Raw genomic sequence first — 27,159 nt, 5'->3', positions numbered from 1 at the left:
GCGAAGGTGTTCCCCGGAGACAGCAGGGTGTACATGGCTTGAGGTGATCGCACTGGACAAGCACACTAGTCAGCTATGTCTCTGAAGTTACGTAAGAAGGTAACCTTGGGGTTCTTCATGAAGCGAACAAGACCGCGTAGGGACTATCAGGGTACTTGCCTTGACTCTCCGCTTGTGACAGGGAAGACAAGCGTAGATGGGCCGTCTCTTCTTTTCCGTTCGAGGAGCCCCCGAAGAGGTTGGAGATTCTGTACCGTCGGTCATATTGACTTGCAATTGCACTGCACTGAGAAAAACACTGGGCTGTCCGGCTGTAGCCTCATAGTACTAAGCAAAACTAGAGGAGAAGAGACAGGACTCGGTCCATTGCGAGACAAGGGCTGTAGTCAAAGAAAGAGCAAAGCAAGATCAAAACAACCTCGCACCGGTTAACGGTATATAACCCTACACCACCCCCCGCAGCGCACGAGCCCACGAACCATAGAATGAAAATACAGATATGTTGAGTGATAACTCAATTAGGCATCTATCATCATACCATTGCCATTCTGGGTAGCTTCTGCTTGAGTGGAGTATCTCAAAATCCGGGTATCATGCAGACACCATCGAATTAAGGCTAGATGCATGCAACCAAAAACAATAAATTGATATACTATAATATGCCAAGTGGTTGGATCCGATTAACTCCTAACCATGTGGCAGATTGCTCAGAGTTTGATTTTATCTGAATTTATTATATCATTTTATCTTATTTTTTTTCACATGTAACCATGCATGACCTCCAATCGGCGTGCCCAGAGATGGGACAAAAGTGGGCAATCTCGACGTGTGCATAGTGTCCTGTGTATCGAGTGGGCAATGGATCTAGACTACCAGATAGGCACTACCATTAATTTCTTTCAGCCCTGAGGGCTGAACATTCAAGGGATTGCTGGTAACGAATGAGACGGGTGGACGACATCTCCACCAAGATCGAACTGTGGCTTTCCAACGGTTTCTGTGGCCCAGCAATAGTTTGCCACCGGATCTACAGTCCTCTTCTGGCTACATAACCGACGGATCCAGCCCTTTAGAGAAGGTCCACTGTGGCGGTGCCGGGGGCGATCAAGTTCCCAATCCAGAGGAAGCTTCACGCCCTCGGCAACAAATCTATTGTGGCTGGTTGGGGAATGTCTCTAGTGTGGATGTCCTTCACGCACGGTGAGCATGTTATTGTCTCATACGTAGTTCCCCCCTGCTGGAGCCTAGGACCCGTAGCAAATTTCCTGCACCTTCCTATGTGGGGAAGACTATACCAGGAATTCTCTCCGGACTAGTAAAGTACTCGATGGGGCCATACATGCAGGAACTGAACTTTGGATGATATTTCAGTTTCGGTTAGAATTCAGTAGTATTCCTATGTGGGACCGACATGTGAACGAGTGACAAGCCGGAAGGAGGGATCGTCAGATAGAATCAAGTCAAGAGGCATCATGGAATTGAGGCAGACTACGTTTTTCATCTGGTTCTGTAGGGATCATTTCATTCATTCTCGCTCTCAAAAGCATGTATGCAAACTATTGTACAGATGATCATGGTCACGTTATTACTCTTCAAATCCCTGGGAGGCCTTTTGCTTGATATCTTGGTCCGTCAGTCAAGGATAGAGAACCGATACTTTTGGTAGAAATAATGGGACAATTTCTGAGGAAACTGTCCCTCAATGCTGTCAGCAGAGAAAACGACACCGACCAGTTTCAATGCAAACCTGACCAGGCAGGTTAAAGCGAATGGAAAGTTTTGCACGCAGAATCTCATACTGCGGCAGATGTTGCAGGCATATTGATAACGCCAAGTTAGGGACGCTCCGGTAGGGACTGCGAGGTAAAAGGCCCAGTATGAGATCGTTGCCGCACACACGTCAACATTAGGGTAAACCAGGTCCCGTGGTCGATGGGCTCCCGAAGCGGAATCGTGCATCTCGAATACCGGGAAATCGTCCATGACGGTGAAAAGCGCCTCGGTAGGTTCGGGAAGGGCGTCAAACGGTTGCGATTTTTTCCACTCTTGTAGGCGATGAACTATTTGCGTGGCTTGATCCTCGGCATTGTACTCATATTCATCCAGCGAGGTACACGGGGAAGCAGACTCCGAGCCTGGCGATGTGCATCCCATTTGTCTCCAAAGCCCGGGAATATCCGCGGCAATGTCTAGTAGACTGTGTAAGTTGCTTCGTGGGCTCGCTTCGGTCCAGGGGATAGTTTTCCAGTCGTCGCTAGCCAGGAATGTTCGTCCGTTTGAGATTGCGGAGAGGATCTATTTACGATATTAGTTCACAGAAGCTCACTTTGTTTTCATTGCTCGTGATCATCAGTGAGATGTACCCATGACAGGCGCAAATCTGCATAGATAGAGTGGCCCATGCCTTTGCAATGGTTTGATGGAGTCCGTAGACAAAGCAAATCGAGGCCTCCTTGTTGATGCTTTACCAGAGCGTCCTTAGAGCCTCCTTCGTACATCTGGCCATTGCATTAGTGGAATTGTGAGAAACTGGAACTTATCGGACAAAAAATCACCTCAATCATTCCGAAGAGAGTTATCGCCACGAAAACATCGTCGCGTAAGCGTCTCTCAGCATCACATATCGCCGCCCCTGCTAATCGTAAAGCACATGTGTATCGAACGAGACCGGCATGGGTGGACTTTGGATCGCATGACATTTTGCCCATCAGAACAAAGGATGTGGCTTCGATGGCCGCACAAAGTAGAGGGGAGCTGGAGCGCATATGGATCGCTTGCTCTAGCCATATGGGCACCGTGCGCTTGCCGTCGACATCGACACTGAACACTTCTACTAGAGATTGGATGGAACGTTCCGTATGGGTGGATCGCGCAGGGAGACTACTGTTGGTTTGCACGTAGGGTTGCGATTGCTCTATACAGAATTTCTCATCTTCTGAGGGAGTCAGCATGGCTGAAATAAGTTGAAAGTGTCAGGAGCACGCCGCCACATACCATCGAATTCCTGTTTCGGCTGCACAGCCTCTCGGCATAGGGATTTACTTGGACTTCCTCGATGGGTGGTATTTCGCGACCGTGCTTGCTTGCCTCGTTGTCTGGGATGGTCCGATTGTTGTGGCGTGAGGTAAACAGGAATCTTCTTATCTGAAGCCGAGAGGAGGGTGACGATCCGCTGCTCGAGGAAATTACGCCGTTGTTGTAGGCGCCGCAAAAGATGTGCCTGCTCAATGAACCACCTATCTTCTAGAGTGACCGTGTATTCGCATTTCGCTTGTCGTCCTCGTACGCAGCAGGCACTGCATGGCCTGACATGGTTGCACTATACCACCCACTATCAGCACCAAACAGAGTGGGTGCGCCAATCCACAGCAGAGTGAATTTAAGGTACCTTAATTTTCTGAAAATGACAGGGTATACATGAGAGCACGGCTCTTTGTTTTTTGTTCCGCCGGGGAGCTTCTGAAGCTGTACTGTCCATAATGCCCGACAATTCTTGTTTGATGCACCGCGGGATTTGGGAGGGGTTTGGTCGTCTCAAAAAGGAAAGAAGAACGAAGGTAAAAAAACAGTATCTTTTGAAAGGGGGAGAAAGGCAGTACGTAGCAGAAAATGCCGGTATAGGCGTTTAGCCAGTCGCAACCTGTCTCAAGAAGAATTAAAGAACAACCTAGCTTAGTTTTGGTCATGTCGTTATTTGTCAGCCCACTTGACAAGCATCTAAAAAGTCCTTGGGTGGGACAGGTTACAGCACTATATTTTAGTACTACGTGTGTCTTGTGTAGTCGAGGGGACGGGTCAAAGGTGCAGATCCAAGAACCATGTCATTAGGGCTTTAGGGGAAATAGTACTGGGTAGCGTAAGCCAGGGTAACTTCTCCGTGATCTGCAACATTGTAACCAATATCCGTATCTCCTCAGTAGTCTATCTTGCTGTAGGCCAAGACCTTGTATGCCGGGAGACTGCGCCACATCTGATGATAGGAACCGAACACTCGGCCGGAATGCTGTGGCTACTTGTCATCATAGTAGTATCAAGGTACGGTACGAGGTGGATTAGGGCTACTGGGCTGGGACCACTCTTGCTACTACAGAGTTGAGTTCGGCAAGGAGGGACAGAAGGAGGAGGTGGAGGAGGAGGTGGAGGAGGAGGAGGAGGAGGAGGAGGAGGATTTGTGGACATTGGATACGGAGTGATCGGAATCTCAACACGGAATGTAAGTACTTCGTATGTCTGTGCTGTGCTTCTACCCAGTACACGTCCCGCGCATATCTTGCGTCCATCAGATCTCAAATTCTCAATGTCAGGGAAGCGAGTTTAGATTTCTCGGTACGGTTGTTGGAGACCCAAAACCTTTCAAGCTAGGGCTTTGGGATCCACCGGGTGGCAAACCATTCGGATTCCTCAGGCACGTCTAGATAGTTACTAGTTAAGGTCCTCCTTGTTTAGTATGGTTATGCAATCGTTTTGTTCATGATTTGTATTTTTATTTTTATTGGATTTGATTCTATCAATTCTGTTTTATTTTACTCTCATTTTTATTTATTTATTTATTTGTCTATTAAATTTTTTTCTTTCCACCCCCCCGGTCCCCCCCTTTTTTTTCCCACCATCGGTTAGGGTGGAGGTTTGTTTTGAAGGATCTGTGAGGTTTTCTGACCTGCCGATCGACGGGGATTAATTTAATTAATGGTTGCCTGCCTTTTGGTTGGAATGCGACTCCAGGAAAGTCAAGTGACTTTCCCTGCTGAAAGGAGTGGATCTTCTTTCTCCAGTACGGAACTATTATCCAGCATCCCAGATCTTAATACCTTCTTTAAGATCTAGTACAGAGGACCTTTGGGACTTGTGTTCGGAGTAGCCGTAGAAGAGAGACAGAGACAGACAGACAGAGAGAGATAGAGAGAGAGATAGAGAGAGAGATAGAGAGAGAGATAGAGAGAGAGATAAGAGAGAGAGAGAGAAAGAAAGAGGAAAGACTCAACTCTCCAACGGACTCTCCATGAAAGCACAAGCTGAACCAAGTATACTGCTACCTTGAAGGAGGCGACTCGAACCATGTCAAAAGAGATGCGCTTATTGCGGATGACCAAAGGCTTGCCCCTCCGCTTGGACTACTCTACATCAGTTAGTACTTACTGTACTCTACGAAAAAAGCAAAGTAGACCTCAATATCTGTACACCGCTGGAGCTATCTACCAATTAAGACCTTGGACGGCTCGATCCTATAAACCTGCCTCGGTAGCGTAGGTAAATGACAAATCCTTGGAGCAGTGACTAGATAGACCAGTTCATCAACCAGTGTGACACTATTCTCCGTGGGGATTAGCGGCTAATTGCAGATTTTTTGAATTCTGTCCGTGAAAACGGTCACTTGAATCAGTTAGCAGTTGGAGAACCGGTGCAGGGAAAGGAGAGTGTGCCAGATCGTCTGCAGCCGACGAATTGGGAAGTGCGGCGTCATATAGTCTGTACCCGATGCATATGGTGACAGACAGACGTCTCCATCAGAGAGTCAGTCAGGCCTAGATCCGAAGACCGTGAGGCTATACCCATCATGGCTGTGGGGTACGAGCTGGCGTAAGACTTGAGCATTCTCGATATCCTCCGACGGGAAGGTGGAATGTGGCTGAGCATTCAGGAAAATGCAGATCTGGTCGACAAATTCTCCGGGGGGCGGTGGTCAACTGGACAAGTAGACATTCTGATCCATCAGAAATGCGATCTATCGTTTGACAGTGTTATTGGTTCTTTATGCAATAAAGCTTTGACTTACCCCGTCTTTTACTTTCGATAGTTCGTTTCTGATTTTCCGATCGGGTTGTAAAGAGATTTCCGTATCTATGTAGGAACCTATTTCCGGCTATTTACGGGGATAAGGAGGCTGCTCGTTGACATCCCCAGGAACAGTTGTTTCCCCCCTCCCTGATATCGATGAGTTCACAAGAGTAGATCTCAAGTCGACAGCCTTGTACAGTAAAACCCCGTTATAAGCAACTAATTCAGCAAGCCCTTCAAATTGCTTATAGCGGGGTTTTACTGTACTCCTGTTGAGTCTTCTCGACTGAGAGAATGCCTTAGTACTATCCTTTCGATCAGCTGCAGGGCTCACCTGCCGTGGTCATCGGATCATCCAGTGTAGTACACAGAAAGAGAGGAATGCGTCTTCCGTTAGATATTTATGCTTTGTTCATACTTGTAGAGATCGTAAAGATATTTTGACAATCAGTTTGTCCTGTATGTTCTATGTGTGGTACCTGAGGCACTGTGCCTGGATCATCATCTGATCTCCGCCATCTGATTGGCCATCCACTTTAGCTTCAATTTTGGCTCTCTTCAGCAGTTTTTGTTTATTCCCCGGACTTTCATCATTTTCAACCCCGTCCGCGTCTTGCCGCCTTTGTTTCCCCTTGTTCCTCCCCTCCTTTAATCCTCTCAGCGGCATGTCCAAGGCAACTTTCGCCGCAATCGCCGCGGCTAGCGCAGCCACCGGAGCTGGTCTTACAGCGCTGCTCTATTCCTCTTCCTCCCCTCGGCCCCAACAGCAACAACAACAACAGCAGCAGCAGCAGCAGAAGCTACCTCCATCAGCACCAGTTACCTCGACCACTCCTGTCCCGACCCACCCGACAGCCCCGTCACTCGCCGCCAAATCCCTCGCCGGACCAGTCGACCCGTCCGGTATCTACCAGTATGGCTTCCCCGGCCCCGTCGCTGATACCCTGCTCTCAGCTCCTCTGGCCGGCGCATACGACCGTCGCACGCGCAATCCCGCCTGGGTAGCCGAGCACATCACACCGGCTTCGCTAGCGATGAAGAACGCAGACCGCAAACACAGCACCTTCTACGAAGACACCACCATCCCCGCCGCCTTCCGCGCCAAACTGAACGATTACTTCCGCTCCGGCTACGATCGCGGCCACCAGGTGCCTGCGGCCGATGCAAAATGGTCTCAGGAAGCTATGGACGCTACTTTTGCCTTGACAAACATGTGCCCCCAAGTGGGTGAGGGATTCAACCGGGACTACTGGGCGCATTTCGAGGAGTTCTGCCGCGGCCTGGCCAAGAAGTATCCTTCCGTTCGTGTTGTGACCGGTCCCCTGTATCTCCCTCAACGTGATGCGGATGGCAAATGGCGTGTGTCGTACGAGGTGATTGGCAACCCGCCTAATGTTGCTGTGCCCACACACTTCTATAAGGTTATTTACGCCGAGGAGGGCCCCGCTTCTCCTACGGGAAAGGTTGCCTTGGGTGCTTTTGTCTTGCCCAATGCTCGCATTCCGAACGACAAGAGGCTGACGGAGTTTGAGGTGCCGGTTGAGGTGGTCGAGCGCGCGAGCGGCCTGGAGTTTGTTTCCAAGTTGGAGACGAACCGTCGCAAGCGTCTCTGCCAGGAAATCAAGTGCGATGTTGTCGTGCGCGAGTTTAACAACTCTGCCAAGCGGAATTAGAGTGGCTATGGACGGAGTCCCTTGAGGGATTAGACAGCTCCGGCCGATTTGTGTAATTTTGGATGTAATAATTTCGGGTTTATAACTGGTTTATATAGTCCGGGCGTTTACGGGTTGCATGCACGTCGGACGTTGTACCTATGCTATATATTTCTTTTCCCATATAGATCGTCAGTCTACCAATGTTCGGCATAGTCTATCAGTGCCAACTATGTCACAATGTATACCCCTAATCCGTTACACCATACTCCAAGCAATCGACGAAATGCAGCTAGTTCAGCATTGAAATGCAACGCCCGTCTTGGTCGCTACGTTTCCACCACGCCCTGCAAACCCTGTTCCTTCTGAACTGATCTCTACTAGCCCGGGCTTAATAGTCTCCTTATCCTTCTTCTTTTTCTTTCCAGATTCCTTGCCATTCTCTGTTGAATCACGAGGTGTGATATCGGCCTCGCAAACGTAGCATAGAATTAACCCGTGAAGCGCAGCTGTCTGCTCTTGTTCTTCTTTGGTAGCATGTGGGTCTGGTGCATCGTGCGGCGTCATAAATTTGGTCACACAAGGCGAACAGATAACATGGCCACAAGGTTTGGTCACTATAGATATAAAAAGTCAGTTGGTCACCGCTGACCGAAGGTCCACGACTGGAAGGTTGTACTTACACATCGCCTTGAGTCCATTCGTTAATGTCTTCTTACAACTCGGACAGATCCGCGCCATTGAGCCGTCGGATGCCTTCTCCTCGGTGAAATGTACGTCGACCAGCGACTTGAGCGAATAGCTATGGCGGTGTTCATCCGTCGATCCAGGGCAAACAGGAGTCAATTTGACGGCCTTGTTGGCCGCAATCTCATTCGGATCGGTGTTGGGAGTGAGCGAAGGAACCCAGAATGACGGCAGGGCAGACTTGCTGGATTCAGACTGGCGATTATTGTCCGTCAGTATAGTACTCCCTAACAGGATACCCGTTTATTCCTACCTTTTCCTTCTTCAGCTGTTGCTTGAGCCGCTCCTGCTCCTCCCGAGCAACCCGTGCCATCTCCTTTTCATCCAGCTCAAACACCTTCTTTCGCTTGCCGTCCACTTCGATTTCCCTCGCCTTAAACGCAGCCAGTGCCTCCGTAGCCTCCTCAGCCTTCCGCTTTTTATGATTGTCACTCTGCGCTTGCCCGGAAGATTTATTCTTCGCTACCTCCAATCCCATACTGACGAGCTCAAACTCGCGCAGCTCCCGTTCACGCGCCTCTTCCAACGTCCGCTCATCTTCTTCTGCGAGTCGTTTCTTAGCCTCCTCTCGTTCTCGTTCGAGCCGCTTAATGTCCTGTCGCTGGGCGAGGAGGTCATTTATGGCGCATTCGCGACAAAATATATCACCGTTGGTTGCGCAGGCGACGACGGGTGCTCGAGCGGGGTGTAGACACAGGCGACAAGAAGCGAATGGAAGGAATGAGTCGCGGCCGATGACGCCGCGTTGGGTGCCCCATTGCGAGCGGAGGAGACCGCGCTCGTAGGAAGTAAAGTGTGGGAGGGAGGTGTTACGTTTGGAATGGGCCATTGTCGCGTGTGGTGAATGGCTGAATACCTAAAAGGACATGGAGTGGGAGGTTCTATTCGGAGCGGAGAATATTTATCTTGCGGAGGAATTGCGGTTGTGGCGGGCAAATCGAGGGAGATTTATTCCTAAGGGAAAATTTGATGGTTGATTGATCTAATCCTGAGCTAACCTGAGCCAGAAAATGACATATCAACAGAAATATCGAAGAACCAAGTGAAGAAGATGTGAGGCCAAAAGCATGCAAATGAAATAAAATTGGAGAAACCATGACATAATCATCGTCACGTTCTCTCCGCATTTATTCCAAAACCCCAATCGGGACATTCAATGTCCTTCCAACTTCACCTGCATTACCCATTAAAAGAAAGAGAGATGAGCGATGGTCATCCTATTTCACCTTCGGGTCCAATTGATTATCCAGAGTCTAGAACCTCCTCGGGATAACGAACGCCGTCTTTCTTAACCATCACCACCTTCTTTTCCGTCTAGAGCTCCTTCACGACTGGGGTACTCTATTCTTGCTGAGTGTTTCCCCCAGCTTGTGCCGAGTCCTTTCCTTTCTTGCTCTTCTTCTTCTTCTTCTTTTTCTTCTTGGCTGCCTCAGGAACAGTAGGAGAATGATAATCCGGGAATAGATCTAGATTATCAGCCATAAGCTCTCGGATAAAATCCAACATATCCCAGTGTGGATCAGTGCAGACTTCGCCGGACGACGTTTCCTGGGTAGATGCTTGGCTATGACTCTTGCATACTTGAGGCTTCCCCTTTGAAGTATTGTCGTTGGGTTTATCCTTATTCCGTTTCAGATTCGATGTGCCACTGCCACTCCGGTGAACCGTTTCCGGCGCCGTCGGCTCATCTCTGTGCTTTGGGAAGTGCTCTGATTTCGAGGCATCTGGTTCAAGCAATTTCTGTGCCCCCTTTGGCTTGGTGGGCTTTTCGGGTAAAAGTAGGTACCTACTGCCTTTCTGTTTGGCCTTAGCGTCGGATAAGCGGTGGTATCGGTGTATGCGAATGTACTCGTCCGACTTTGCTGCCGTCATGAACAGCTTCTCCTTGACGTCGCGTTCATCAAGCATGTTTCGGCCTTCGATAGCGGTGGAAAGTCCTCGCGTTGTAGCTCCAAACCCTGGCATCACCATGGGTGTTTCGTACCATATGAGGATCTGGCGATAGAAGACTCCCGTACTCCCCTCGAGGACAGCCAACATTCGGTATGCCTTGGCCAGGAAACACATAGCGCGCGCAATATCAGAGTGGTAACCAGCGATCATGGCACATTTGGCCCAGATCATCGCAACGCGAGCATCGCGGATCTGGCACGTAAGAAGCCTACTGATCACCTCCTGCGCGGACTTGAATGCCATCGCGGGATACAAGTCGACAGTGTCGGGGTGGTTCAAGATGCGCTCAACCTTCCAATACTTATCCATGGCAATCTCGATCACATCCTTGGGCTGCATGCACGCTTTGCACGAGCAGAAGAAGCCGAACTCAGTCCACGAGAACAACTCCCTCGCCTTCTGCTGTCCCTTTCCATAGAAGTACGGGACAGTGATCTCCTCATCTTTCGGGATATTTTTGAGAGCGCGCACAACAGCCCTTCCAACCATCGGACTCTCCCCAGTCTTAATATTTCCGTTCTCATCCTTCGCATATTTATTGATGATCGTCAACGCGCAATTCGGCACACAGGCATGATTAACCGCCGCAAGATTCAACCCCACAATCCCAGCTCTCACCCCATTCATGACAATCGGCAACTGATACAAATCCCAAATCCCCGCAAACACTCCCAAATCCTGCTTCAGCGAACTCGGCAGAGCAAGGAACTTCCTCAGCCACTCGTCCCCCATGGCCCTCACCTTCGCCCCAAGCATAGCATTGACCTCTCTCGGTGTCTGACAGCTCAAGTTCTCCTCCTCTGTAGTCCAAGCCACATCCTCCGCAAAGACCACACTACCAGCAGGAATAGATTCAGTGGTAACAAGGCCGACGCCAACACCACGACTAATGAACCGAGGCACCAGCGACTCCTCATACGTGTATTTCTTGGCCCCGGAGTTATTGGAGCTGAAAACGCCCGCCACCTCAGCCATGGAGATGAATGGTGTCGCGGATGTGACTGTCGAAAACGCACGGTGGAAGTGCTGTGTCAGGTCTGAGAGATGGAGCTCATCACGACAGGCATCACACGTGTCTGTGTTCTCAATTAGCGTGTTCCTCTTTTTCATGCCCCGTGTTTCTGGGTCTGCGTTGTGAACATTCACTGCATGATGGCTGGTACTCACGTGATGGTTCATGACCTATGTCCATGCTGCCCGGCTAGTTATGTTCTCTGTTGAGGAGCGTGCCAATCAGCGGGTGTTGCTTGGGACAAAGAGATGGGCAAGTTAATCTTCGCAGAATGGCTTTGTCTGGTATTTATAATGCAGTTACAGTGAGTGAAGCGAAATGTGGACAAAGAAGATGGTCTTCTCTAGTGGCGAACAAGGATGACTGATATTGAAGCAAACAAAATAAGACAGTGTCCAACTTACCTTGTTCTTTCAGCTCTTTGTGGGTTGGGATTGAGAGAAAGAGGGAGTATAATAGCGTAGGGGGAGAGAGAAAGAGAAATGGCTCTTGTTCTGCCCGTGTCTCTGTCAGTGCATCCAAGGACTCAAGGAGATAGTTGACGCTGTAGAAGCCCCAACGGACAACACACAAAGAGAAGACAGAGTGAGGCAGCGTGTTGGGAGGAACGAAACTCTTAGGCTTGCTAGGAAGAGCGTGTTGTCGTGTTCTCGGCGCTACTGACTATGATGTCGTGCGTGTAGAGAGCGGCTGGGCAAACAGCCAGGAAATTCGGAAGTAGATGTGCTATTAAATCTCTATTTTACTGGTCTCTTCAACATTTTTACATGTTAATATTGCCCATGCTGGCTAAAGCCTGCTCTTCCAATACTCGCGTCACGCCAAACATCCACATGATACATGGTATCTCAGTAGGAAAAAGAAATGGAAAAGAGAACGACTGCCGCCCATCCTAAGCAAATGCGCCTCGGGCTTATACAAAGCCAAACAATCAAGAAAAGAGATGGTAAGTCATGTCAATGCGGAGCCGATTCTCCGCTAGTCTAGTGGACTTGAAACAGAAGGAAAGGAAAAGAGTGAAGTGTGACGAGGAAAGAAATGGTAGATGGGAGAGTAGGTGCTCTTTCATATGCTGACCACATGACAGACAGATGATGAGCCCTCTATCCAAGGTCGAAGAAGCATATCGAGAGAGTTGACGCGATAGGAGACGGTTCGTAAAGCTTTTCCAAATATGTCGTTTTCAATGAAGAGACCAGATGCAGATGGAAAGAAAAGGAAAGTGAAATGGGTATAATGTCATGAAAGTAAAAGAAAAAAAGACCCTGCATAATTGCAAAATTCAAGCGTTTACAGCCTGCTCCGGTGGGCTAGGCGACATCCCCTGTGGAGTGGTTTTCTCTACAAGGCTATCATTGTCGTCTCTAGTCGAATGCGGCGATACACCTTCATTAGGCACCGCGCTCGGCTCATCCAGAGTTAAGACGGGCGGTACCAACGCAGCATCGGGCTCTGAGAGTTCCGGGACTAGGCCAATGGCAGCATCGCTCTTGGCCTTGTCTTCACGATACAGAACCCCTGCTGCTTCTGCTGCTTCTGCTAAACCCCAGGGCTCATCACGTGCACTCCCCTTGGTCGCTATGCTCCCACTTCGCAAAGGGTGTGGGCTGCCAGGGTATAAGGACTCTGAAGTGACAGAACCCGCACTACTGGCAAGTTCTGGATTTGATGCCCTTGGTTCGTCTGACGGAGTTGGCTTTCGTAGTTTGAGGCGCTCCTCTGGCGGCATGTTCTGCCACTCCGACCCAAAAGTCACAATTGATGCCTTCTTGCCATGCACAGTAAAGTTGGTCGACTTCCGTGATAGGCCTTCGCCTTGCTGTGGTTTTTGGTTATCATCTGACGTCACCATACTGAATCCTGAATCTCGAGACTTCTTCTTTCGTGGGTAATGTAGATGATGGCCGCTGGGGGAGTCTCGAAGGGTACGATGGAGACTGCGACGGATACGGCTTGTTCTCTCTCCCTGAAATGCGGCTTGCGCATCATCTGGTTTCTGGTCGACCTCGCTATCATTTGTAGCTGAAGAATGCTTCCGTGCCTGAGGCGAGCTGCTGACGTCAAGCAAACCTGTTTCACGCAGCAGACGCTCTTCAGTTTCATCCATACTGCCGGGGGCAGTTATCTTAGAGGCTCGAGACCCTAGGCTCGAGACATCTACCTTACTAGCGGCGCTAAGCACTGAAGCTTCGCGCTGTAGGCTACTTGCTGGATGGGGCGAGCAAGACTTCGCGCGTTCCTCGGTATTGTCGATGGACAATTGTCTACCAACACGAGAAGCTACTTCGAGAGAAGCAAAGGAGGCCGGTATACTGGGTCTCCGGCCATCTGGAGAAGCGGGTTGCGACGGCGGAGTTTTGTAGATCGAGTGAGGACCGCCAGACTCTGCATGCGGGGATGGGTCATCCTCTGTCGGAGATGTCACTTTGTCAGTCCCTGCTCCATCCAGGTTCTCTGGCTGTGATGTAACGGTGGTTGTTGGTATTTGCAAGTGAAGCTCCTGCTCCGCGAAAGGCTTCTCTTCGCCCAACGCTTCACCCATGTCTCGAACAAGAACCCCCTTATAGCATTTAGTGCGCCAAATATCCTGTCTAACCCATTTGAGTTTTGCGGCCATGCGCCCTGCAGCCATGATGACATGCTCTCTGGCTCTGGAATGCACAGGCGTCAAAACTTGCAAGTGCCTAGCATTTCGCAAGAGATCATCAAGCTGTCGTTCTGCATAAGATAGTCTTTCGTTAGCCTCTCGAATCTTTTGGCGTATAAGCTGCCTACGAGCTGTAACCAACTCTTCAGCCACATCGGTATCAGGATTTGGAGACGGCGGTTCTTTGTCCATGGAGAGATGTGAGCGGCTCGATTGAGTTGAACCCCGACGGCTCATCCGGTTCCGTTGTGCTTCATAATTGGTGGCGATCATTCCCTGCGTTCTGACCCCGGCGGTCCGAAACGTCGCAGCATAATTCAATTTCGCCAGCCAATCGTTCATGTCAGCTTCAGTGTTTGCGAGGAAGACCTCCTCTAGAGCGCTATGGCGGACGAAGACAAAGGCATGCTTGTGCTTTCTGTAACCTAGATCCAGCAAAGCCACAGCGTCCTCAGTTGACATGATACCATCCGGTTTGAATTCGGTGAGAGGAGGCTTAAAAACCACCCCTCGACGACGGCCCGCCTTTTGATGGCTTTCATGTTGAGCCATCAAAGATTTAACCCACGCCACATCTTTGAAAAGGTAGAGTTGCGAGAATGTGAGCAGAGCACCCCATTCTTGCCATGGAGATCTAGCTCTCTTCTTTTTCGGATCCTTTCGCCAAAGCAATCCAACTTTAGCGATTTTGATATCCACCAGCCCGGGATTAGAGTCAGCTGGATTGTCGATACTCGATGGCATATACATGTCTGGCCTAGATCGTAGAGACACAATTTGCAAAACATCAGATTTAGAGAATGCGCGGTGAAGACCATCGATATCTGCCGGCCCATCCGTTCCATCACAACGATAGGTATCCTCCAAGTTCATAACATCCTTAAGGCTTGGGCGCAGAGAATCAAGTTTCCCGTCCATTATCAACGTATAGGGGTCCACTGGTTCTCTGGCGGCTCGAACTAAGTGATCTGTGCTAGTGGCCTTCAACAAAGGTCGTCGTGGCCTTGCAAAATGTCGGCCATTGGACACTGCGTCCTCGATATGGATAAAAGGGGTGTACGAGATGTTTTCATAGAAACACTCCAGGATGTCCTCTGATATGCCTTCGCCACGAGTATTCTTGACGTAATCTGGCTTTTGCATTTTCCTTTTGTTATTCTTGTTAAAGACATCTGTGTGTAGAATCAAAATCGAGAAGGCGATGAAATAGGCTTGGTCTAGATGACAGGCAGGGCGTCAGTTTTGAACAATTGCACAATGACACACTGACGATAACCAACGTACCTGTGGAAGCAAAGATACCTGGATTACATTCATGATACCTATCTGCAAAACTTTGCAGGAAGCGGTCAATTTGTTGCGTCTCCTTTGGCAACTCCACCTCCATCAAGAGTTTCCGGATAGCCATATCAATGGGATCACCGAAGAACGAGAACCCTCTCATATACTTCCGCAGGGCAGTCTTATAGAAGTCATCGTTTGATTGAGCCAGGACGCCAGCAATCGCGCTCCTTGGAATGCTCTCTTCTAGCCGAGTTAAATATGTCGCCGGAGTGTCATCCTCTTGTCGTTCGGGATACGTGATCAAGCTAATTTTCGAACCTGGGGTTACCGGGCCTTTGGAGCCTGGGGATCCGGACCGGCCAACAGGGGAATCGGAATTCTGCCTGAATCGCTGGGGGATGTTAAAAATATCCCCGAAGCTCTTTCGCCCACTAGTAGACGTTGATGTCCGCCCTGAGATGAGATGTGGGGATGGATGCCCGTTATCCTGTGCATTAGCTAACGAATCTAAAGTAGATGATCTCGTACGTGACGTAGGCATTGCCCGACTCTTGTTCGACGGTGTCGAACGGGCTGAATGAGCCGAGGTTGCAGAATCATTTCTCAACAGGGGCGGTCGCGACGAAGTCAGGCCCACCGACGACCGTGTGGGAGATGGCAGCGGAGAGATATGGTCTTCATTTGGATCTTCTGAGATGTCGGACTTCGGGGTGGCATCACCCGCAGCAGACCTCGATATGGCCGAGCTTTGTGCGTGGCCGTTGCCCGAATTGCTGCCTGTTGGTTTTGGTGGCAAAGGAAAAAGAGGACTGCGATGCCGTTTCAAGCGCGGCATGCGAAATCGCTTGGTGCCAGACACCCCCTCACGAGGGGAGGCTGAACGAGGATTACTATCCCCGGCACTCCGGTCGGAACGAGAGGACTCCGAAAAACGCGCATCTGTCACTGAGGAGCGTTGAGAATCATTGGGCTGGTCCCGATTGCTTCGGATCGACGTAGTTGATAAACGCCCGGGCTCTTCGCTATTACTCCAAGAGGCCGATAGGACAGGATCCGCCGCCTGCGACGCTGTTGATCCCTGTGCAGTATGCCCAAGCTTTTCGCTCTGATCATGTTTGGGTGCGCGCTGCGTGGGCAATTCCTCCACAGAGGGTGTTTTAGAATCGGGGAAGAGTTTGAATTTGGTCTTTCGCTTCACAGGTCGATCTAGTTCATGGCTCGTGGGTGCAGTGGTAATTATGGTGGGAGCTATGACAGTGTAGTAGCAATTAGCGTTGTGGCCAATCACAACATTGACGGGAGCCTATGGAACGGATGTACTTACGAGGCAGACTCGGCACCGGAGGAATATCCTCCTCCCCTTTAGCATAGGATTTTGAGAGTTGCGGATCAGATGCATGACGTAGCCTCATGAAACTAAACCTGTTGAAGCGCCAATGTGAACCATCACTCACCGCTAGGCCAGTATTTCGTTCTTTGCCCGGTGGAGTATGCGAATGACTTCCTGCAAGCTCCGGCCCGGCCGTGTCAGCGTGGTGGTCTGCGTCTGGACCGGTCAGAGTAGGTGAACGAGGAGCGGACTCCGAGCGCCTCGGAGCTAGATTGGTTGTGGAGAGAGTAGGGCGAGGGATTTGCTCGCTATGGCGGGATACCGACTGAGGTTCGACCAAACTCCGTCTCTTGGGTTCGTTGCCATCAGAGGTGCCAATCCGCAGACCTTTCCAATACATGATGATGGAAATCCCGAGAATGAGTTGTTACGTGGCTCTGCAGCGTAGCCAGGCCCAGAAACCCATCCAACAGTATCCGGTGACGCTAGGCGATTGCCCCACGGTGTATCACAACAGTAACCCCCGACCTTGTTCGCACGGCTATCTTATACGACGGCGTTCCCCAATAGACGGGCGGATGGTTTTACTTGTAAACGTCACCCTTAATCAATATCGATTAGCATCGCGAACGGATTGTTAGAAGGTAGAAAAGCGACGGAGCTGTCGGCGGAGGCGGAGGTGCGGAATCGTAAAAAGGGGGCAGGGGTACGGCAAGAGTCGATCGCAAGAGGAGAATTCGGTGGCCAGGAAGACAAGTATAGAGAACAATGTTAGAGCTCTTACATTGCCCAGCTCACGCTTGACCGAAATGTGGAAGCGCGGACGAATGGGGTCGATTAGGCTGCGAAGGCTGAGGAAAAAGTAAAAACAAGGAAATGAGGGGAGGCTGTCAATGTTTTGGAGAAAATAGGAGCGGAGGAGCAGTCAATGCCCTTTAGGGTAGTAAATGGAAAAGATTGTACGATGGTGAGAAGCGAGGGAATCAAGGATGTAAAAAAAAAACCGAGTGCGGAGGAAGGGATAAGGTGGGAGAATGGGGCAGGGTTGTTAGCAAGGACAGGCATAGGAAAGAAGAATAAACGATGATGATGAAGATGGTGGAGTTTCTGATGACGGGCCGAGCAAATGCACCCCAGGCACGTGTTCTACGTTATGCACAATTTCCCTTCCTCTCCATGCTTTTTTTTTTAATGTGGTTGTTTAAAACGTTTGCATTTTTCTAATATTTTTTTGCTATCAAAAATTTCTTGACGTACTTGGAAATATGCGGAAACCGTGTCCCAATAGTGGATCGGTCATATCCTCAGTTTTCCGTCCGGGTTTGTTTCTATCTTTAACTTGGAGTGTACTTTAGTTTAGGCGGGATTTAAGAATCCAAGGTACACATGTTAATCTAGACAAACCCATACACCATTGATGTACCACGTATACTTAATCGGTGTACCTTGAAAAAGTTCCATCCATGTACTGTAATAAAAAAAAATGACATCAGAATGAACGTCCTTACCACTCACCTGACATGTCCCTTTTTCGGTCCGATCCCATAGGTAAATACAAATAAAAAAAAGTACATCAACTAAGACCCGAGTCTCCTTGACAATAATCATTGTACATCTGTAAGGATTGCAAAGACAGGTTTTGTGTCTTTTAACTCGGAGAACCCTTGCGGTGTTCCATAGTTGACCCTTCCCACGTGATATCGGTCGTCGCCATACTATAGTATAAATAGCTGAATCAGTGTTTCTGTTCCTTTCCCCTTTGGTAATAGAGTAGAAATGAAAATAAAAATAAAATAGAGAAATACTGCACCTATAGTAACAGAAGTATTTCAAGAGAGAGAAAGCCCTCCCAATCTTGACAATAGTTCGTATGTTGTGTCGGTCAAGAGGGGAACATGAATCGGTATGTCCTTGCTGTAAACTTACACTTGGCTGAAGATCCAGGAAACAATTCTTCGTATAATTCTAGAATCCTACAGCCCTGGAAAGAACTGCAACCAACTCGCGAACCAGACCAACGAACGCGTCACCACTGGCCACGAATCAGAAAAATGGAGCTTTTGTTTCGGGTATGCCAAGCAGGGCTTCCAGACCGAGCTCCTTTCGGATGGCGGTCATATTGTATATAAATGTTCGATCATTCAGGGAGAATGTTGCTTTTGCCGGTTGCTGATCGACTGTCTTCCGGTCGGCCATTCCGGAACAGTCTAAGGCCAGATCTACAAGAACCAGAATACCGGGATTGGAAATGTTCATTCGTTTTTTTGCTTCAACGAGACTCTTGAAGCGCCTCGTTGCGGTCTAGAATGGCCCAAAAACTTTATCGGTATGCGAGTGGAGCCCAGTGGGGGTCCGTCACTCAACCTGACAGCTGATTTGGCCTGCAGCAGTGCAACGGTTGATTAATTCTCGTCTTTCATATAATTATACACAGTTCTAGCTTATCCTATATACAGACAGGGTACGAATACATACTGCGCCAGAATTGAAGGATGCGTGTTGTAAAGGGCGAGGATAACATTCTCTTCCCTAGTCCCTTGTCCCCTCTATCCCAGTAAGGGCTGTCTCCTTAGATCGCTCCTTGCGCCTTCCTGACTCCAGGGCCCGTGGAACTAAGTATCTTCCCATTTTAAGGGAGCGGAGATATCTTCAATTGGTACCTTGACCTTATCCTAGATATTCAGGTCGAGTGCTTCCAGAACCAAAAGCCCCGGGAGCTGAACCATAGTTCGGCTATCGGTTGTGTGCCGAGTTGACCACTTCGCTTTGTGTTGGCACGGTAATTCTTTGGAAGACCCAGCATATGCTGACATTGTAGCATCATATTACGAGTAACAACTCCAGCCTTGGTGCGGGGAACGAGGTTGGATCGGTATATTTGTCCAAATATGCGACAGTGCTTTGATTACGATCGGACCTGGGGCCACTACCCGGATTTCAAACGAGCATCTGCTCTGTGACTAGCCGTGACGAGAAAAAATTTCTCTTATATCTGCAAGGGTTCGATATGACATGGATCTGTTAGGGTGGTATTAGGCTTTATACTAATTTTGTGCCTGAGGCACGATCATATGTCAGCCTTAGGCATCAGCCGCGGTCCATGGCTCACCATCACATCTCATGTCACTTCACTCCATGCTTCTTCCATCCTTCCTTCCCCCGTCGCTGTCTGGTCGCGCTCGATTGAAATTCACTTAAAGGATCTGACAATGAAGATTTTGGCATAGCTTTTCTGCGATTTGACTACCACCGAGATGCGCTACCTCTTTCTCATCATCCTGGTGGCTTTTGCCGCTCTGACAACTGCCGTCCCCGCAGGCTCCAGTATCACTCCGCCGCCGCCGATTGAGCCCGTCCAACTACTATCCCCACAGTCGTCCGACGTCCGACGGCCATGGACACGAGTAAGGGATTGGATAATTGAGACGGTATGGGGCCTCCCAAAACCAACCTCTTATCGGCTCCCTTTCAACCACCTTTCGCACGACCAGTCTGCCCCCTCTCGGGTTCAGGCGCGGTACGGCAGCGACGTGGTTCTGCGATTCCGTTTGCGCAATGACAAAGAAGCCGAAGCCTTGGAGCAAGCGACAGAGATTCTCTTTCTGGATGTCTGGGCTTCCACCTCCGATTTCGTTGATGTTCGATTGGCCGAAGAAGTCGTAAGTCTAATTATACTCTCCGTTCTCCTATGCAAGCCATCTCTTCCTAACGTTCTGCCTATAGATTCCCTCGCTGTTAGGCCTACTGCCAGATTCTCTTCGCACCGCCTATTCCCCTCTCATTGACAATCTACCGGAGCTGATATACACAACCTATCCAACTCGACGACCCATAGGACTAGAGGGCCAACCGGGATTTCGGCCTTCCGTCCGACAGTCGGCTCAGCTTGGGGACCTCTTTTTCCAGGATTATCAACCACTTTCCGTTATTGTTCCATGGATGCGCCTCATGGCCTCTATGTTCCCATCCCATGTTCGCATGATCAACGTGGGGATTTCATATGAAGGCCGAGAGATCCCTGCACTCCGACTCGGCGCCGGAAGCAATAGAGCACAGTCAGCCCCTCGCCGGACCATTGTCATGGTTGGGGGCAGCCACGCGCGAGAATGGATTAGCACCTCCACAGTGACATACGTAGCTTCAAATCTAATCAGCAACTTCGGCAAATCAAGAGCCGTGACCCGCCTTCTGGAAGACTTTGACGTTGTCCTCGTACCAACCATCAACCCAGACGGATACGTCTACACTTGGGAAGTTGACCGCCTATGGCGCAAAAGCAGACAACGTACCAGTCTCCGCTTCTGCCCGGGAATCGATTTAGACCGATCATGGAACTTCGAGTGGGACGGCGAGAGGACCCGCTCCAACCCCTGCTCCGAGAACTACGCCGGCGACGAACCATTCGAAGGAGTAGAAGCCGCGCAATTCGCGCAATGGGCCCTCAACGAGACCCAAAACAACAACGTCGACATCGTAGGTTTCCTCGACCTCCACTCCTACTCCCAACAAGTCCTCTACCCCTTCTCTTTCTCCTGCTCGTCAGTCCCACCCACCCTCGAAACCCTCGAAGAGCTAGCCATGGGCTTCGCCAAAGTCATCCGCCAGACCACGCACGAGATCTACGACGTCACCTCCGCCTGCGAAGGAACCGTCACAGCCACGGACAAAGCCTCCGCAAAGACCTTCTTCCCGGTCAGCGGGGGCGGCAGCGCCCTAGACTGGTTCTACCACCAACTCCACGCCAGCTTCGCATACCAAATCAAGCTGCGCGACCGCGGAAGCTACGGCTTCCTCATCCCATCCGAGTACATCGTACCCACAGGGAAAGAAATCTACAACGTCGTCCTGAAAATGGGCGAGTTCCTCGTCAAAGAAACCGCCTCCCCAGCCAACAAAGCAGACATAAACTGGGGTGCCGACCTCCTGGTCCACGATGACTCGACGAGAACAAGCTCCTCGGAGAGTGTCTCTGACCCTCTCTCTGAAGCAAACATCGATTCAACATCAACTGTAAAAGCCACCCCACTCCCCTTCCCAGAGGACACTCTGGATAGTGAATGGGTGCCGTTCGATCAGAATGAAGAAGAAAACGAGGAGGAACAGAACTGGGAGCTCCGCCGACGACGGAGGTAGACGATTTATTCTTGCCTTAGGTATTGTTTCGCACAGGATTGATTATCACTGCTGAATGGTTCGTCTGATTTAATTTTGGTATCTTTTTCATTCTTCTTGCATTCTAATTGTGGGTATCTGAGATGAGGTTATGATTAATGAACAAAGACTTCTAGAGTGTTTGGAGATTTACAGAACTCTACTAGTGCTTTTTAATTATATGCCAGTTGGATTATATTTACGGAATAAGTTTTATCTCACTTATTGTGTGGTAGTACTCCGTAATACAGCCTTCCTTCCAAACGACAAGGAAAAAAGAAAGGTAAAAAGGAAAAGAAAGCCGTAGTAGCCAATAGAACAACCACCAGTATCAAGAATAAGACAAATCTACAATTCTACCAGCTACCAACCTCAACCAGAAAATAAGTTGTAAATGATCGGAGTCTTCATTATCTCATAGCATAGGAATAACCATGAACATAAAATACATACGACAAAGCTCTTAAAAGAGCCAGGACACAAAAGTCCTATAGAACCAGCTTCCGGTGCCCCGCTGTTCATCCATAACAGCTTTGCGGGCCAAATACTCCTGCTCCTCACGATCGATGACGTCCCTGCCCGTCCAGAGATCGGCTTCCTCGGGCTTCACGCCCTTGGTGCCAGTGACGAATTTGTAGCCAAAGAGCAGAATCAGGTAGAGGGGGATGCCTAGGTAGGCAGTGATGAATTTCTTGTAGTTGAAGTTGCCCCACTTCGGGTTGTGGGTGAAGACGTCGTAACTCTTCGTTAGGGCGATGAGGATGCAGAATGCGAGGGCGATGTAAGCGCCCGTCTTACCGAAGGGAGACTTGTAGGCTAACTCGTGCTCGGGGACATTCTGGGCCTTGCGGGCATTGATGAAGTGGATGTGTGTGACCAGCAGGGAGATCCAGGCCAGGAGACCGAAGATGGTCACAAGGTCGACGAAGTAGCCGAAGACGGTCTTCGAGTCGCTGGAGACGTTCATGTAGGCCAGGCAGGCAATCAGGGAACACAGGATCAAGGCAAAGACCGGGACACCACGCTTGTCCGTCCGCGCTAGGAACTTGGGTGCTTTGCCTTCCCGGGCGAGACCGTAAATGGTTCGGGTCGCGATATACAAATCAGAGTTGGATGCGGAGAAGACGAACAACAAGATGCATGCATTCAGGATGTGGGGAAGAACCGGGATGCCGGCAAGCACCACTGCTACCACGAAGGGGGATGCAGCAGCAGAGCTAGACTGCTTCGTGGCAAAGACAAGCTCGTCTGAGTTGTAGGGGACAAGGGTACCGACGAGCAAGACGCTGGTCACATAGAAGACGACAATTCGATAGAAGGTAAGCTTGATCGCGCGGGGAATAGTTTTGCGGGGGTTCTGAGCCTCGCCGACAGTTACCCCGATCAGCTCCGTACCCAGGTACGCGAACGTTGCCGAAACCATAGTGGACCAGAAGGCGAAAAAGCGTCCGGCATCTCCATCAGCGATATATGTATTGAAGGCTCCCGGGCTCTTCCAGTAACGGAATCCTTTGCGGTCGTGATCGGGTCCACCTCCCAGCATCAGAATGAAAGAGAGCAAGATGATACCGAGGATGACTATCACCTTGAAGGACGACAGCCAAAACTCGAATTCACCGAAAAACCTGACACCGAAGTAGTTAATGCAGACAATGATCACAAGGAATATTGTAATCCAAACGCCTGCGTTAACTTTGTCTGTCTTTATCCAATATTGTATAACCATCGCGCCAGCTGTTAGTTGATTCGGCGTGAGAATAATATATTTAAACCAGTATCTAGTGGGAACAGCTTTCGTCAGTGACCACAACTCCTAGGGTATAACAGTATCACTTACGTCCATCCCAGAGCAAATCCAAGAGCCGGGTCACAGAATCGAACAGCGTAGCCAGTAAAACCAGAAGACAAGGGCAGCCAGGCGGCCATTTCTCCCAGGCCGCACATGACAGTATAGACGACAAGACCGACAACGGAATAGGAAATTAGGATTGCTGCAGGCTAATCGAAAGTTAGAGAGGAAATTTGCTATGAATATCAAGATGATCGCAACTTACGCCAGCCCTAACAAGTGAGTCGCGTATTAGTATCCCAAATTCGCGTTCAATAGATTCTGGGAAGGACTTACTTCGCAAGAGCTTCTCCCGTTCCAATAATAAGACCTGTACCGATAGCACCTCCGATAGCTGAGTCCTGTTAGCTCTTCGCGCTCATCTAGCCAACGTAAGCATAACAGCGTACCAATCATAGTAATATGACGGGCCTTGAGGTCCCGGTGGAGGTCGACATGGTGCTCTTCCGCGACGATACCCTCCTCTGCTTTGGTGATGTCGCGGGACAACTCTCTATTCATCTCTGGCGAGATGCCATCGTTCTTTTCTCCGAGGAAGCCCATTGTACCGAATGCGCTCGGATGGTAGGCAGAATTCTGCGGGGGCTCAGGAACAAAGCCCGCTTTACTAGCGGTAAGGACTCCCGTGACTTCAACAGAGTACTGGATCTTCCCTCACGTTATTTAAGCCCTCTGAAAGGAGAAACGAGATCCCAAGGGAAAGGGACAGTATAGAAGGAGAGGCGAGAAGAAGCCGACGACAGAAGGGGAAGAAAACAGAAACACAGGCGGGGGAATAGGTTAAATAGTAAGATCGACCACGACGGATCACATCGGGGTGGCCGAGTCTCTGAGGCACACAGGGATTCCAATTCGGACGGCATGCGAAAAAGGAAAATAAGAAAATAAGATAAGCTAAGATTGTGGCTCGATACTAGAAAGTATAATTGATATTACTGGAAGAATAAATATTACCTATTGCATATTGCATTGCCCCATCCGAACGGTGTGCAGGCTTTCCCAAAGAGGAGATGATAGACCCAGGTTCAAGTCCCCCGCGTGAAATACTCGTAGAACATGCAGGTCTTGATTGGTTTACCGGCAGTAATTTCCCGCCGTTCTTGGAGGCTCATCCAGCTTTGGATGGAAGAGGTTAGTCTCGTCCGACTGATCATGAGGAGCTGTTACCTGATTGAGTTATCCATTGGTTCGTTTGCTTTGCCAAGATGGAGTCAAAAGCGGATGGTCTTGGCACCCTTGACACGAGGCGCACACGCCGCCTGACTTGGATTCTCCACATCCCGGGGAAATAAAAGATTAGCCTTTTCTGTTAGTCATGGAATCGCTTGCCCCGTCCGGGGTAGAGACTTTTGTCCATGTCTACACCGAAGTCTCGACTTCGGGCGTCTATACGATCCCGACTTGAGTTTTTCTGTTATTTTTTTTTTGTTTTTTCCTTTGGGATTTTTGTCTAGAAATACGTACAGGTAACTCCCAATGCTTTTGTGGTAGGATCAAGGATATTAAGTCGTTAGATAATAATAATAAATAAAGTAAATAACAATTAAAATAGAGAAAATTGAATAAGACATACTCGGGCAAAAGATAGAGCGTATATATTGCATGAGTGTAATATTCACCTCATCGATACTACCGTAGCTTCTCGATATCTCTGTCTAACCAAGAACTAACACCGCCGCGTGGATAAGCAGTTCTTTCCTTAGCCGAAGCAAAGCGAGCGGGTCGGAAAACAAGCAAGAAGAGGGGCCATTAACCCCCTGTAAGCACCGACCATTGGGGCACCTTCTCCTTGGCACGCCTTGGCTTTCCGGTCTGTGGCTGGAATGACGCTTTTAGACCATCACTAGGGTTGATGAAAAATCCACCAGAACGAATCGTAGCGATGCCAATAGTCAGTGGCGACCCAGTTTACCGCGGACAAGTCTTCGCATGTTCACTAGACTCGTTGATATTTTTCCATGTATCGGGTATGGACACGGTCCACACACACACACAAGTAAACGATGGGAAGAGTAAAAAGGTTGGGCCGCAATGGAGGAAGTCCGCTATCAACTTAGTGGCTCGCCAAGAGCTGCTATCTCTGCGTTTATCTCCCAGGCTTGACCCGCCAATCACGACGGACTGTCGCTTATCTCTGCTTCTAGAATAGTGAAAAAAAGCCATGTGCGGGATCAACTGAAGGAACCTTAACCGGGAGGTATTAAACTGAATACGTGATAGTCACCCGGCGCTGGCAATCTTAAAATCAACTCTTCAAGAATGTCCCTCGTCGAAGCAAACGTATTCTGGAGCTGTCAATCGAGGGAAGACGATTAACATGAATCACGACAAAAAAGAAACTTACTGGTAGCACTCCCCATCACCCGAGTGGGGTTAGCTGATTCCTTGATAGCTGAAACTCACCTTCTTAGTGTTTCCTTATAGCCGAATGTGTTAGGTAACAAAAACCCCATTAACCGACAGCTTATCTTCCCCAGACTATGCACTGTCCATGTCTCGGGATGTCGGGGCTTGTCCCTGGTATATGTAACCCAAGAGTATCTTTTCCTGGACCAGGATTTCGCCAAGTTCCAAGGTCAGAGCATATATCATGAGCAGTCCATGATCCTTATCATCGTTAATATCTCTCCGCCCAATGGGAATGCTTTTTAGCAGCGGAAGGAGAGCGGACATGGAAGCTACTATGAACCGGAGATTATGCCAAGAGAGAGGGGTATCCGACAGGATGATAAGTTCAACAGTTTAGCGAGAATACCCACCATCCTACTAGTAGTAATAGTGAGCGTTTCTTTCGCACACTGGTCAGTTGGTGCGGATGCCGTGATTGGACAGAGCGAAGAACGCTTTATTTCCCTTATCGTGGAAGTCTAACCGTCAATTCTACGAACCTTCTTCCGGGATGTACGCCACTGCTATATAATTAGGCTTTGGCTAGATTAAGAAAGAACGTGTTGCCTGACACTGGCACTCCAATAATGCAGCCAAGAGCAAGGTTATAGTACTGGAACAACCTGGATCCCGTCAGCTAGCACCCGGGGTAACCCTAATGCTAGCTAAGGACAGCCTTCTAGCGCCAGGAGAAAACCCCTCCCCGAGAGCCAGTCCCTTTATAGCTCTTGGCTGTTTATGTACTAAATAGCTGACGTCAAGCCTCTTTTCGTCCTCGTGACATTTTCCTCATTGCCTGACAGAGGACACGATTCGATACTGTATGTACCGTACCTGATAGTAATCCACAAAGATAGCTATATTAAGCAACATACGGAGTAAATAAGGGTTATATCTCCCTTTGTGGCCGCCCGCCGTTTGTCTAGCTAAAGCTAGATAAACATATTGAGTTTCTCCGAGAATTGGGCGACTTCGGCGAGACATAACCCTACTTTCTTTAGAGCAGGTAGCCATGTGCTGAGATACCGGAAGGCCTTGGCCGGGAGAACTTTGGGTATTTCGGGAAATTATTCGGAACCCTATAGATGCGAGTCCTAAGACTATGGTACCCCCTGAACCTTGTCCTAGTAGTAAATCCTGAGCATTCGTCCACCCCTCCCACTACTTTAGCCCGCCGCTTTAACACTGCCAAACTACCTGATCCCGTGCCTACCAGAGAAATGACTAGCGTAGAACGACTTCAATAGCGGCAGGTCTTCCACCAACCAAGAATAACTCAATATTACAGTTGTCGCCGCAGAGCATTGTGGTTGACAACCCGGCAAGGTGAATGATTGTTGATTAGTATAGTTTCCCTAGCTGTACGGACTG

General features: G+C 49.4%; 8 protein-coding genes across 8 annotated transcripts; 3 read left to right on the top strand and 5 right to left on the bottom strand.

Annotated features, from left to right (window-relative positions):
• Positions 1–1,632: 1,632 nt before the first annotated feature.
• F9C07_2229802 (uncharacterized protein) lies at positions 1,633–3,312 on the bottom strand (the record flags this gene model as incomplete). The annotated part of the gene is made up of 5 exons (XM_041294856.1): positions 1,633–2,295; positions 2,364–2,498; positions 2,556–2,935; positions 2,995–3,236; positions 3,287–3,312. The coding sequence occupies 5 exons, from the start codon at positions 3,310–3,312 to the stop codon at positions 1,633–1,635; spliced, it is 1,446 nt and encodes a 481-aa protein (XP_041150491.1).
• A 3,128-nt stretch (positions 3,313–6,440) lies between these two features.
• Positions 6,441–7,448, top strand: F9C07_5955 (putative mitochondrial inner membrane nuclease Nuc1; the record flags this gene model as incomplete). Its single annotated transcript, XM_041287267.1, has 1 exon — positions 6,441–7,448. The coding sequence occupies one exon, from the start codon at positions 6,441–6,443 to the stop codon at positions 7,446–7,448; it is 1,008 nt and encodes a 335-aa protein (XP_041150490.1).
• Positions 7,449–7,724: 276 nt separating this feature from the next.
• Positions 7,725–9,003, bottom strand: F9C07_5954 (putative RING finger domain protein; the record flags this gene model as incomplete). Its single annotated transcript, XM_041294855.1, has 3 exons — positions 7,725–8,044; positions 8,111–8,369; positions 8,428–9,003. The coding sequence occupies 3 exons, from the start codon at positions 9,001–9,003 to the stop codon at positions 7,725–7,727; spliced, it is 1,155 nt and encodes a 384-aa protein (XP_041150489.1).
• Positions 9,004–9,515: 512 nt separating this feature from the next.
• F9C07_5953 (SET domain protein) lies at positions 9,516–11,306 on the bottom strand (the record flags this gene model as incomplete). The annotated part of the gene is made up of 1 exon (XM_041287259.1): positions 9,516–11,306. The coding sequence occupies one exon, from the start codon at positions 11,304–11,306 to the stop codon at positions 9,516–9,518; it is 1,791 nt and encodes a 596-aa protein (XP_041150488.1).
• Positions 11,307–11,863: 557 nt separating this feature from the next.
• F9C07_1879384 (guanine nucleotide exchange factor) lies at positions 11,864–17,610 on the bottom strand. Its single transcript, XM_041294854.2, has 3 exons — positions 16,395–17,610; positions 15,071–16,318; positions 11,864–15,003 (listed from the first exon to the last, which is right to left on the bottom strand). The coding sequence occupies exons 1-3, from the start codon at positions 16,798–16,800 to the stop codon at positions 12,422–12,424; spliced, it is 4,236 nt and encodes a 1,411-aa protein (XP_041150487.1). The 5' UTR covers positions 16,801–17,610; the 3' UTR covers positions 11,864–12,421.
• A 2,044-nt stretch (positions 17,611–19,654) lies between these two features.
• Positions 19,655–21,533, top strand: F9C07_5951 (putative zinc carboxypeptidase; the record flags this gene model as incomplete). The annotated part of the gene is made up of 2 exons (XM_041294848.1): positions 19,655–20,059; positions 20,124–21,533. The coding sequence occupies 2 exons, from the start codon at positions 19,655–19,657 to the stop codon at positions 21,531–21,533; spliced, it is 1,815 nt and encodes a 604-aa protein (XP_041150486.1).
• Positions 21,534–22,014: 481 nt separating this feature from the next.
• F9C07_2229796 (amino acid transporter) lies at positions 22,015–23,943 on the bottom strand (the record flags this gene model as incomplete). The annotated part of the gene is made up of 5 exons (XM_041294853.1): positions 22,015–23,329; positions 23,389–23,549; positions 23,606–23,612; positions 23,677–23,734; positions 23,790–23,943. 5 exons carry the CDS (start codon positions 23,941–23,943, stop codon positions 22,015–22,017), a joined length of 1,695 nt encoding a protein of 564 aa, XP_041150485.1.
• Positions 23,944–24,410: 467 nt separating this feature from the next.
• On the top strand, positions 24,411–24,805 carry F9C07_5949 (uncharacterized protein; the record flags this gene model as incomplete). Its single annotated transcript, XM_071511418.1, has 2 exons — positions 24,411–24,531; positions 24,714–24,805. 2 exons carry the CDS (start codon positions 24,411–24,413, stop codon positions 24,803–24,805), a joined length of 213 nt encoding a protein of 70 aa, XP_071367052.1.
• Between the last annotated feature and the right edge of the window lie 2,354 nt (positions 24,806–27,159).

The sequence above is a fragment of the Aspergillus flavus genome, chromosome 7, assembly GCF_009017415.1.
Source record: "Aspergillus flavus chromosome 7, complete sequence".
Classification (NCBI taxonomy): domain Eukaryota; kingdom Fungi; phylum Ascomycota; class Eurotiomycetes; order Eurotiales; family Aspergillaceae; genus Aspergillus; species Aspergillus flavus.
The sequence above is the reverse complement of the archived record's forward strand: the minus strand, read 5'-3'. Positions and strand labels throughout refer to the sequence as shown.

What these genes read in the sequence shown, in the direction of transcription:
- F9C07_1879384 (XM_041294854.2), bottom strand. Translation starts at nt 16,800, where the DNA reads ATGTATTGGAAAGGTCTGCGGATTGGCACCTCTGATGGCAACGAACCC. An exon ending in TCCGGTGCCGAGTCTGCCTC is followed by an intron (nt 16,319 to 16,394) that starts GTAAGTACATCC and finishes ACACTGTCATAG; the next exon opens with CTCCCACCATAATTACCACT. An exon ending in AGGTATCTTTGCTTCCACAG is followed by an intron (nt 15,004 to 15,070) that starts GTACGTTGGTTA and finishes CCTGTCATCTAG; the next exon opens with ACCAAGCCTATTTCATCGCC.